Raw genomic sequence first — 12,660 nt, 5'->3', positions numbered from 1 at the left:
TGAATTTATGAAAATGTGCGTAGGTAAACACTTGATTGTACCTCTGGGAGTCGATTCTCCTTTCCACCAGGGGTTTCTGGGTGGAACTCAGGTCCTGAGGTTTATGTTCTTTTCTGTTTGGCTCATTTTTTCCCCTCAAAGTGCTGTCCTTCTTGTCCCAGATTTTGTGCATGTGTGTGTGTGTGTGTGTGTGTGTGTGTGTGTGTGTGTACACATGTGGGTGTACACATGCATGCAGGAGAGAGAGAGCCACATACATGCCAGAGCACATACATGGAGGTCAGAAGTCAACTTTCATGAGTCAGCTCTTCTGTCCTGTGAGGTAGTCTCCTGTTGCTGCTGCCCCTATATTCCAAGCTGGCTGGCTTGTAAGCTTCTGGGTGATTCTCTCCTTGCTGTCATCTCACAGTAGGAGTTCTGGGCTAACAAATGTGAGTTACTTTGGCCTTTTTACTTGTGTTCTGGGGATCACACTAGGGTCATCAGGCTTGCTCAACAAGCACGTTTACAAGCTGAGCCTATCTCCCCAGCCCCAGGATACCTTTTTAAAAGGAACTTCTGGGGCCTCTGTTCTTTTTCTCTTAAAGAGAGGCTGCATTTAATACAACTTTTTTTTAAAAAAAGAAGAAAAACGGTCTAAATATAGAAGACCTAACCCATGGCGCAGCTGCCCGAAGCATGGCGATGGTGGTTGACTTTTTCTTTTAAATCTCATCCTAAGGTAAAAAAATATGTGGTTCTAAATATCCCAGGAAGTTCTGAATTCGCCAACAGTGCTGAGTGCTGGGGGACAGGAGAGGAAAGCAACAACACTGCCCACCTTCTCCCAACCCAGCCTCAGCCAGCTGCAGTAACAAAATACACAACGGATAGCTCATAGGATCCATAGAATCCTTGCAGAGCAATAGAATAAATGTATTATCAGACTGGCCCCAAAGTGATACTCTGCCTATATAGATGAAGACTAATCTGTCCCATGATACAGATGACAAAAACCGAAGTGGACGAACAGTCTATCACCTACATAGAGTCTCAGGCTTTAAACCTAAACTGACACCATAATTATTCCACGGAAAGAGGTGACCCCACGTTACTCTGTCAAGTGTTTAATACCTGTCTCAGTCAGCTTTACTGTGCTTCAGTGAAATACTTGAGGTGACCTACTTAAAAAGAGGAAAGGTTCTGAGCAGGAGGGTACACACCTTTCATCCCAGCACTTGAAAGGCAGAGGCAGGCAGCCCTCTGTAAATTCCAGACCAGCCAGAGATACAAAGTCAGACCCTGTCCCAACCAAACCAAACTAAACCAACACCAAAACAAACACACAAACAACCAAACCAAAACAAGGAGAAGAAAATAGTTTTGCTCATCGTTCTAGGCCCTGGTTTGCTGATCCGGTTGCTGTGGCAGGGAAGCAGATCACGACAGAAATGTGTGCGCACCTAGAGCACTGGCTCTATTTCCAGAAGACCCAGGCTCAATTCTCAGCATGCACATTGTGGCTCAAAACCATCTGTATCCCCCGTTATCTTCTTCTGGCCTCTGTGGGCACTGTATGCATGTGGTGTAGAGGCACAAGAAAAACCATGCATATACATAAAATTAAATACATCTTTATTTTGAACGAGTGAAAAGAAATAAACTGGGGCTTTACGGACGCTTACAAGCACTGATGAGCACAGACCTTCCTTCCCTGTGGGGCCACTATCTAGTAGCACCATGGAGGGCCAGGACTTTAACCCTGGTATTTGGGGGACAGTCCAGATCTAAACAACTCCTACTACAGATCCCTTCTATGAAGGAGCTAGAGAAAGGACCCAAGGAGGTGAAGGGTTTGCAGCCTCATAGGAGGAACAACAATATAAACTAACCAGTACCCTCAGAGCTCCCAGGGACTAAACCACCAACCAAAGAGTACACATGGTGGGACTCATGGCTCCCGCTGCATATGTAGCAGAGGATGGCCTAGTCGGTCATCAATGGAAGGAGGGGCCTTTGGTCCTGTAAAGGCTCTATGCCCCAGTGTAGGGGAATGCCAGGGCCAGTAAGTGGGAGAGGGTGGGTTGGTGAGCAGGGGGAGGGAATAGGGTTTTATTTTTCAGGGGGGAACCGGGAAAAGGGATATCATTTGAAATGTAAATAAAGAAAATATCTAATAAAAAAAGAGAGAGAGAGGAGGAGTAAACCCACATACAGCAGAGCATGGTAAGCACAGGCCATCACTTCCCAGAGGCGTCAGCTCCCAGTTCACCACAGTCACTGTGGCTCATCCAACAACCACCTAGTGAACACCCAGATTCCATGAGTCAGGAATTCAGAAAAGCACAGTAGAGACAAGGACGAGGTTTCACCATTCTGGGGCCTCAGCCAGAGCCTTGAAGGCCAGACACAGACCTTATGGAGGCAACTTCCTCCACATGCCTGGTGCCTGAGGCACGTTGTTGGCTGAGGCCTCGCTTCTCTCTCTGCTGGAGTCTCCTCAGGGTCTCTCCACACAGACTTCTTTGACCTTCCCTGGGCATGGTGGAAACTTCTACGTGCAGGCCACCCAGAGGGGGAGACAAAAGCTGTCTTCTTCCCAGGCCTTAGATGTCACATGCCATTACGCCTGTCACACTCCCTCGTCTGCATGTGTAGCTACACGGAAGTGTGCATGCTCAGAAGTGGACTGCTACCCTGTAACAGAGGGCTCCAGACAGTACTAGCTTAAGCCCATAAATCCGTAAACGTTTATCTCAGATAATTTTTAAAAAGTATTACATTTTGTAGTGGCTATTCCTGGTTGTCAACTTGACTATATCTGGAATGAACTACAATCCAGAATTGGAAGGCTCACCTGTGGCCCTAATCTGGAGGCTGAGAGATACAAGTTTCCAACCTGAATCTTGGCATGGAGATCTTGAGGCATAGTGACTATGAATCCCAGAAGATTAAGACAGGGAGATCTCCAAGTTCACGGTCATCTGGCACACACCTTTAATCTGGGCCACACCTTTTGCTGGAGGCCTATATAAGAACATTGGAAGAAGGAAGGCTCTCTCTGCTTCGCCTGCTTGCCTTGTGTGACTGAGCAACTGCTGGATCCTTGGACTTCCATTCACAGCTGCTGCCGACCATTGTTGGGAGTTGATTGTTGGGAGTTGGACTACAGACTGTAAGTCATCAATAAATTCCTTTACTATATAGAGACTACCATAAGTCTGTGATTCTAGAGAACCCTAATACACATTTATTTGTTTGTTTGTTTATTTACTTATTTATGTATGTGTGCATGTGCGTGATACCACTCATATGTGGAGATCAGAGGACAACTTTCAGTAGCTAGTTCTCTCCTTCTATTACGTGGGTCCCAGAGACTGAACTCAGGCTTGGTGGCAAACACCCATACCTGCTAAACCATCCTGACAGAACCTCCAAATCATACTTCTCCCTTCCTCTTTCTCCCTCACATCCCTCAGGGTATGTATGTATGTATGTATGTATGTATGTATGTATGCATGTATGTATATGAATCATAGAGGAATGAACCCAGGATGTCATGTATGTTAGACAAGTGCTCTGTCATTGTTATATCCCCGAGCCTACATTTTGTCTTGAGTCAGAGTCTTCCTAGGTTGCATAGATTAGCCTTAAACTTATTCTGTAGTCCCGGCAGGGCTTGGGCTCATGATTCTCCTGCCTCATCCTCTTATGTGGCTGAGATTACAGGTCTGTGCTAACAGAATGGGCTCAAATCTTTTATTTGATGTGTATAAGTGCTTGCACATACGTGTACCACATGCATGCCTGGTGCCAATGGAAGAGGGTGTTGAATCCCTGGAAAGTGGAGCTACATATGGTTGTGCTTCATCATGTGGGTGCTAAGAACCAAACCTCGGTCCACAGTGAGAAGCAAGCATTCTTAACCTGAGAGTCACATCTCTAGCCTACTCAAATAATTTCTTGAGGTCAGGAGTCTGTGAACTGAGATGTTCTGATTCTGGGCATCCCCTGAAATTGGCGGTGAGATGTCTATGGTAATCTAAAGGTTTAATGGGGCTTCTCCTGAGGCTGAGACTGGAGGACCTGCCTCCAAGCTTGTATCTGAGCACAGGCAAAGAGACTTCATGCCTCATCATGTGAATCTCTCCAAGGACTACACAGACAGCAATGGGCCTCACCCAGAGCTGCTAACCCAAGACAGACAATGAAACTCTCAGGCATGGTCCCCTGCCACTTCACCTGATGCTCCTGGTCTACAACTTCAGGTCAATGTAGAAGGAATGTATTTGAGGATGTTAATACTCTGGAAGGTATGATTGGCCATACAGATAAGGTCATACACATATCCCTTCCCCATGCAATATCTAGCCAAATGTGCAACTCGACGCTCAGCATCCAGCATGCAGGGAATGTCACTTGGACTCTATGTGACACGGGCTAATGTTCATCCATGGCCAGTTTTCCTCTATTCTTCTGTATGAAGTTCTGAGGCCACTACAGTTGAATGGCCCATAGCTGCTTCTGGACAGTTGAAGAGATTCGTGTCATTGTCACACAGGAGCAAAAGGTGTGGTCCTAATGATGCTCTGGTCTGACTCTTCCCTCAACTAGCTACCTGGGAACCGAGACTGGTCAATAATGCTCCAGCCAGTGCACACTGGTGAGTGAGCAGTGTGCCCTTCAGCTCCTGATTTAGAGCCAAGGCCAAGTGGACCAGTTAGTCCCCATGGGAGAGAAGCATCAACAGGTAAGGCCCTGAGCTCTGCAGGGGTCATCGCTATAGCTCACTTGAAACAGCTCACACCTGCTTAAAAAGGTTCTTTGGAGCAACTTCCCGTCTGTGTTGTCTGGAAATTAGCAGTTCAGTTCACAGGTTATAGCAGGCAGCAGTAGCTCAATCCACTTGCAAACACTTCATGGATACACCAGCTGTCCAGTAGTTGAGTCAGGTTAGCAACAATGGTGACAGCAGGCCTCAGCCTTGGCTCAAGCCAGCAGGAGGGACCAGGAGGGATACCAGGAGAAGTTTTCGGCTGGGCCTCTCAGGGAAGCAAGAGACGAGAAGACAGGAGACCCACAAGTGTTGCACAGCTAGCTGTATAAGCAAGCCGTGCTCTCTCTCTCCCTCTTTGTCAAGGCCTATTTATGCCCTCTGAATATCACATGTCCTCCACGTGCCCTGACTCAGCACTTGTCTTGCCTTAACATGTGCATCCAATCAGCCAGAGTCCAAGGAATCCCAAATACAGCAAATACAGCTCAACTATGCAAGGTAAAGGGATCAATACATGTATGCCATTAGCAAAGAATCCTCCATCACGTGTCCTTTCGAGTGCTTGCAATAGCAGAACATCCTTTCTCCTATGTCTGCTTCAGTGAAACGTTCCTTCATGAGTCTGCCGTAGCCTTTCACCTGTGTTCCTCATGTGTTTGCCCAGGCAAAACGACATCCAACACAACTGACTCTCCAAAGAACCCTGACATTTCTACTTCAGCAAACCAAGTTTTGAATGTGAGTTCTTTGTTCAATGGTCCAGGAGGGTATACTTGAATGGGTATGTTTAGCCTGACATTTAGTGTGAGCAGACCAATAGAACTCTCTGACTCCTGGGTTTTCTCAGTCAGCTACAGTTTGAGTTCACACCCAACAAGTTCAGGTGTCAGAAGCCTGGTCTTCAGTGCCACAATCATTTAAGGTGATGTGTAAAGGAAGTAGCTTACGTTGTTGGGATATACCCCGGAAGGTTGTTCTTGAAGGGCTAAGTTAAGACTAACAAGAGTTACCATTATAAAGCCTTGCCACACCCTGGCTTCTCTCTACCTTCTTGTCTGGCAATATGATGTTCTGCTGTGGTAGGGCACCTTCTGCCCCACCTCATCATCCAAAGATCCTTACAACTAAGATGGTACCGGGACCATGGCTAGGAGTTAAATGAACCTTCTTTCTTTAGAGTGGTACCTAGCCTCAAGTATTTTATAAGAGTAATAAAAAACTAAAATAGAGTTCCTTTCTGTAAAAAGTTGTGAGAAGAAATCAGGAACCATCAGCTGCCATAATTACTATAATCTTCATTTTATCACCCTCCTTTCCCTTACAACACCACTTTATAGAGCAGATAATTGGGAGTGTTCCAATCTTTTCATTTCCCTGTCCCCTGAGGCATTTCACAAGGTATTGTTCCAATTGACTCCAAAGCCCTAAGGCTATGGGTTCTATGGGTGACATCTTGAGGCCACTTTCCCCTTAGGAAACATAGCTTGATCTCTGGTTTTCTGTTGTTAGTCTTCCTCTGCCTCTCTGCCCAATATATTGTTTTTGTCATTCCTGGGGAGCTCCACTAGCCTGGTGACCGGATGCAGAACTGTTGACTCAGTCAGCAGAAACATAACAGAGTAGGTTCAATCTCTGCCAGAACCCAAGACCTTGGTACGGGAGAAAACTTCCAAGGTAAGCAAAGCTTAGCCTGCAGAGGTCAGCCAGGGCCTGTCCTGAGGGAACTGTCCTTTTTGCAGCTCTTCTGTGTGGGTCAAACCTCAGAGAGGGAAGAGCCAAGTAAACAGAGACCCAGCTGCATAACAAAATCTCCACAGTTACTGAAAAGGAGGGGAAGGCATTGGAGAACTGACAAGGCTGACGTGGGTGGCCTTGAATCCAGGAAAGCACGGCCCTGATCTACATTCGTATGTGTGCACGTGCGTAAATGTTTGTGTGTCTACATATAGAGACAGAGAAGCAAACACTCACTTCTGGGTACAAAGGAAAACATGGTCTCACTTCCCCAAATTATTAACTCTTACCTGAGACTGGAGGGCAGTAGGGACTCTATCTATCCTAGCCTCTATAATTCTGGGATTTATTCCATTGAACCTGCTACTTGTTATTCTCTCATCAATACATAAAAATAAGCTATTTGCCCAGAAGGATGAATACTTCTAATAACCCAGCACAGATGAAACACCTATTATTTGCTCTCCCAATATATTTAAAAGGAGGACATGATTGCCCCAATTAAAAAAAAAATTTGTGCCGGGAAGTGGTGGCGCATGCCTTTAATACCAGCACTTGGGAGGCAGAGGCAGGTGGATTTCTGAGTTCGAGGCCAGCCTGGTCTACAGAGTGAGTTCCAGGACAGCCAGGGCTACATAGAGAAACCCTGTCTCAAAAAACAAAAACTAACTAAATAAATAAATAAAAATTGTGTGTGTGTGTTTATTGTGTGTATATTTGGGTACATACTCATGCCAGAGAACACAAGGTTGTTGGACAACCTTGGGAGTTGGTTCTCACCATCCATCTTGTTTGAGGCAGGGTCTGTTGTTTGCAGTTGCACAAGCCAGGCTTGCTGGCCCACGAGCTTCTGCAGAGTCTCCTGTCTTTACTTCCCATCTCACCTTAAGGGTGCTGTATTATAGACACATGCTATGATGGGTCATGGAGACCCAAACACGGGCTCTCATGCTCAGCAAGTCCGTCAGAAATCGAGCCATCTCCCTAGCCCATCTCTGAATCATACACTCGAATGTGAAGGAACTCCCCGAGCCAAGGATCCAAGCTCCCACAACTGAGCATGCAGCCAGCCCCAGCCGTGAACTGCATTTGCAGCTAGTCCACTGTGGGCTCATGGCCCTCCCATAAACACTGTGCCTTGGTTTATCTTGCTTCACCTGTTTATCAAACTCGGGCTTCAGAGCCTCTTCCGTGAAGATGTGAAAGCGCATCTTCCTGTGGCTGAAAAGCACGGCCGACTTGAGCATGACCAGAGTCTCCTCCAGCCGGTTGCCACAGGCCACCACGGCCAGGTGAATCCAGAGCTCGGGTGGCACAGAGTGCAAACTCCTTGCTTCCCCAGGCCTCCTAGAAAGAAGAAAAACAAGCTGAACTTAAAAAAAAAAAAAAAAGCCCCACTGAATGGTTGGATGGAACATTTCAAAACATGACCAGGCACAATCTGTTATATTTTATAAAGTGATAAGCGTTTTGACAATTCTTCCTGCTTGTAGAAAAACACTATTTATTCCCATATTTATCCTGGCCATAATGAGATGAGTCACCGTTTGGATGGCTGTAGGTGTCTGGGACATTTTCTGCCAGCACTCAGCTGTCTAGTGCCTGTTGGCTGCCTACAGGACTGTGTTTGGAAAAAGCATTTCCAAACTCCGACAGCTGACTAGGGGCTGTGGGGCTCCCACTTGCACAGGGCCATGGAAATTAGATTCGACGCAACTTGAACAGGAGGAGGGTGGGTTGTGGCTTTCCCATGTGAACCTCGAAACATGATACTCCATCATCTGGAGGTTTTTAGGGTTGCGGTGGAATGCGTGACTGTTGGCTGCAATCACATGCAATCCCAGGAGGTGAGAGAAGGAAACAACCCACAAGCCCCCACTCCCATTTTGTCCCAGGGTAGTCTTAAAGAAACAGGTGTTAATCCTAATTGTCTGGCTAAGGAAGGGTGAGGTGGTGGGTATGAGACTCTTCTTAACAAGATGCAGGCAGGGGGGAGGTGGGCAAACCTGAGAACATGAAGGTATCTAATACCGAATGAACAGCTGGGAGGAGAAATGGGATCCAAGAGTCTAGGATCATCATCCAGCTATTTCCTAGGAATAAAAGATTGGTCCCAGCTATCGAGATGAAGCCAAACCTCAAATGCACCGCTGAGAAACATTTGCAAGCAAGCTGGAAGAAGTTGGGCTGAAAAAGGTGCCTTGAGACAAATGAAAGCAATTTACTCGCACAAAAGATTTGGAGAGCACGGGAACTTGGATGTCAAACGGTACCTTCCTTCCAAAAACCTTCCACTTTACTCTGCAAGCTGCCCCCTCTGCTCTGGTGAATTTGCAGGCTCAGTCCAGATTGCTTTTACTAAAAGGGAAGTTGAACTTGTGGGTGGAGCTCCCTGGAACATGTTCCAGTTTGATTACTTAAAGAGCACGCTTGGCAGAAGCACAGCCTTGTGGCTCAGCCCAGGCTGGATGCAGCCAGTTCTTGGATTTCACTAACTTTGGGGGTCATGAGGAAAGATGGTATCTTAGGAAATTGCTCGCTTCTCTTCAGCCCCCTTTTCTCTTCAGATGTGGCCACTGACTTCTCTCCCCTATTACCATGACAGCCCTCTGGGAGGTCTGTCTGTCTCCAGCCTTATCTTTACACCCCAAATTATGCGCCGTCTTCATCAGTGTGTGGGTGGGAAGGTGGGGTTCCAGGACGTCAGACTTGTTATTGTTCCAATTAGAATCATGTGAGGCTTGCCTGGCTTTAAGATCAAGCACCGTCAACCAGGAATCCAAAGTACATCTCCTGATTGCTATCCATACATCTGGGTGGACGGCCACTCATCAGCACACTCCGTCACACTTCTCCCGTTCATGGTTATGATTCAGGCCATGCAGTGCCATTTCTAGGGTTTGACACATGCCGACTCATTCAATTCCTTCATCCTATTTTTCTCTCCGGGATGTTCTTCTCTCTTTAACCTTTACTAACCACCACCCATTCCTTTACTGACAAGTCTTTTATTGTTGTTTTGTTTTTTTGTTTGTTTGTTTGTTTTGTTTTGTTTTTTGAGACAGGTTTCTCTGTGTAGCTCTGGCTATCCTGGAACTCACTCTGTAGACCAGGCTAGCCTCCAACTCAGAAATCCACCTGCCTCTGCCTCCCAAGTGCTGGGATTAAAGGCGTGTGCCACCACCGCCCGGCAACAAGTCTTTATTAAAGAGCTGTTATGGGGCTGGTGAGATAGCTCAGTGGTTAAGAGCACTGACTGCTCCTCTGAAGGTCTTGAGTTCAAAGCCCAGCAACCACATGGTGGCTCACTGCCACCTGTAGTGAGAAACAAAAAACAAACAAACAAAAACCAAACAAACAGAAAAAAAAAAGAGCTGTTATGTTCAACAGAGTATTCTAGAATAGAGGTGAGCAAATACATTCACCTCCTACAGAGGACAAGGGAGGAAGAGAAATAATCCTGAGAAGGCGACAGAGCTTATTTGGTGGGGTGCTTGTCTGGCAATCATAAGGACCTCAATGTGATCCCTAGAATCTGTGTTAGCCAGGCATGGTGTTACCCCTTGTAATCCCAGCTCTGGGGGGGGAGGGGGAGGGGCAAAGGTGTGTCCAGGGACTCAACAGTCAGCCAGCCTAGCCCATTTGTCCGGTTCCAGGTGAGCAAGGAACTGTCTCAGGAAAAAAGAAAAACGTTGGATGGGTCTTGAGCAACAACATCCAAGTTTGTCTTCTGGCCTGCATGCATACACACACATTCCCATACATACACATTCCCATGCACATGTGTTCCCATGTACACATGTACACACATGCTTAGAGAGTGGCAGTCCCTAAGTGTCTTGCAGAGTCCTCAAGCAGGTGCTGACACAGCACTTACTGATGACAGGGTGGGATCCCATCAGTGATTGTGCAGTGTGATACTGTACAAGAGAGAACAGGCCTTGCTGACAAGAAATCCATCAGTGGCTTCAGGGAGTGGGTCCAGAGGCTCTCTGGGGAGCTGTGGTAGAAAGAAAGCTAAATCAGGATGAGCCTGGAAACAACTTGGACTCTGCCCCTCAGGGCCCACACGCCTGTGGGCTTCCTACTCTTCACAGAGGTGTCATGCCTGTAATCAAACCAATTCCCAGTTAGCTAACTTAAGTGGACCAGGCAGAGAGGCGATCTGAACAACACTAAGATGATGACTTAAACACAATTAAGGCACAAGCCAAAAGGCCCACAATGCTCTGGGGCCTCTGAGATGTTTCTTGCATCCACAACCTAGGACCTGGGTTCGAGTTCCCGGAACCACATAACACAAGAAGGGAGCCGACTCCTAAACTCCTGCAAACTGTTCTTTCTCTCTCTCTCTCTCTCTCTCTCTCTCTCTCTCTCTCTCTCTCTCTCTCTCTCTCACACACACACACACACACACACACCATGTATACACACGTGTTTTAAAAAATGCTACAAGACCCAATGTGAACAGCTGGTTAAAACGTGCCCTGTATTTGGGAAGCTGGGTGTGTTACAAAGGTCATGGCAAATGGGGCTGCAATACAATGTGCTGGAAAAGCACCTGTTAGCATGCAAGAGAACTTCCATTCCATCCTCAGTACCTGAAACATGAGCACCTTCCCCACCCCTAAACAAGGACTCCACTCTGCTCAGCTTCACACACTGAACCTCTGCATGGGTAATGAGTATGAACCACAGTAAGCTGGGACATGCAAATTGAAGTAAATTAATTATTTTAGACTAGGAAAGATAACAAAATAAATGAAAGCAGCTTGCCCATGGATGGGGAGAGAAAACAGGCAGCTTGGGTACCAAACAGTGGAAACTGACCCAAACTTTAAAGAGACATATGGCAGGTCAGCAGGTCTAAAGATGGACATGCAACCTGCTCTTCCACATAGACTCCTACTTGAATAACCTACAGAAACTCATGTGTTTGCACAATCCTATGCAAGAACATGCAGAACAGATCTGTTTAAAAAAATGAACTGATGATCATGCAAAGGAAAATCACCAAAATAATGGCCACGAGGAGAGCATGGAATGCCATACAGCAGCGAAAAAGAATAAACCAGACCTGCATGCTCCAGCAGAAAGTCTGAGAGGAGATGAAGAGGTCTGGAAGGATTGAAACAGGATAAGCACATTCAGGTTTGTCTTAAAAAAGTGTGCTGTCATAGTATAATGTCACTAATCCCTGGGACTTTAAATGTGAATGAGTGCGTGAGTGTCTTTGTGTGAGTGTGTGAGTGAATTTTGTGGGTTAAAGCACCAGACTTGCTGGTGTCAACTTTCATCCAAAGTGCTAGGTGGTGGTGGCACACGCCTTTAATCCCAGCACTTGGGAGGCAGAGGCAGGTGGATTTCTGAGTTCAAGGCCAGCCTGGTCTACAGAGTGAGTTCGAGGACAGCCAAGGCTACACAGAGAAACTCTGTTTGGAAAAAACGAAAAAACAAACAAAAAACTTTCATCCAAGGTTTTTAATCTCTAACATTCTTGGTCCCCTTGACACATTTCAGTACCTAAAAACACTGCAATGTGAATAGCCAAGAGAATGGCCATTATCACAGGTCTGCTGGCCGCCATGATCAGTGTGGTACTGGTTTTTTCATTTGTTTTTGTTTTTAAATGAACCATCTTGTCCTTAAATAAAAGAAAAAAAAAAGAAAAAGAGTGTTGTATCTTATTAGTAGATGTGTGTGGAGTGAAAATAAAGTATACCAACAAGAATGGAACACTCCAGTAAAGGATTGTAGTTACTTCCGGAGGCTCGCTAAAAGCTGTGTTCCTTTCCTTCACAGATGAACGCATTTTTATTTATGTGCATGTCAGTGTGTTTGAGTGAGCATGAGTGTGTGAGAGTGTGTGTCTGGGTGTGTGTGTCTCTGTGTGAGTGTGTCTCTGAGTGAGTTTGTATCTGTGTGAGTATGTCTGTGTGGCTGCATGTGTGAGTGTGCCTTTGTGTGTCTGTGTATGAGCGTGTGTCTGTGTGTGAGTGAGTCTGTGTGTAAGTGTGTCTCTTATGTGTCTGTGTGTGTGTCTCTTATGTGTCAGTGTATGACTCTGTGTGTGTGTGTGCGTGTGTGTGAGCCACCCGCTATGGGCGCTGTGATCTATACTCTGGTCCTCTGCCAAAACAGCACTCTCTCTCTCTCTCTCTCTCTCTCTC

At 46.3% G+C, this 12,660-nt stretch overlaps 1 protein-coding gene across 3 annotated transcripts in view; it reads right to left on the bottom strand.

Annotated features, from left to right (window-relative positions):
• Nucleotides 1-12,660, bottom strand: part of Gxylt2 (glucoside xylosyltransferase 2) — a 112,804-nt gene that overhangs the window by 65,857 nt on the left and 34,287 nt on the right. Inside the window, exons 1-2 of one of the 3 annotated variants that reach the window (XM_031382759.1) lie at nt 10,368-10,471; nt 7,648-7,837 (exon numbers count right to left, since the gene is read on the bottom strand). In XM_031382759.1, coding sequence (XP_031238619.1) covers nt 7,648-7,837; nt 10,368-10,450 — 273 coding nt within the window. In that variant the 5' untranslated portion in view covers nt 10,451-10,471. Of the gene's footprint in view, nt 1-7,647; nt 7,838-10,367; nt 10,472-12,660 lie in introns of those variants that run through there. The other 2 variants (XM_031382757.1, XM_031382758.1) reach the window with 2 other exon arrangements.

This window comes from Mastomys coucha, unplaced genomic scaffold, assembly GCF_008632895.1.
Source record: "Mastomys coucha isolate ucsf_1 unplaced genomic scaffold, UCSF_Mcou_1 pScaffold20, whole genome shotgun sequence".
In the NCBI taxonomy this organism is placed as follows: Eukaryota; Metazoa; Chordata; class Mammalia; order Rodentia; family Muridae; genus Mastomys; species Mastomys coucha.
The sequence above is the reverse complement of the archived record's forward strand: the minus strand, read 5'-3'. Positions and strand labels throughout refer to the sequence as shown.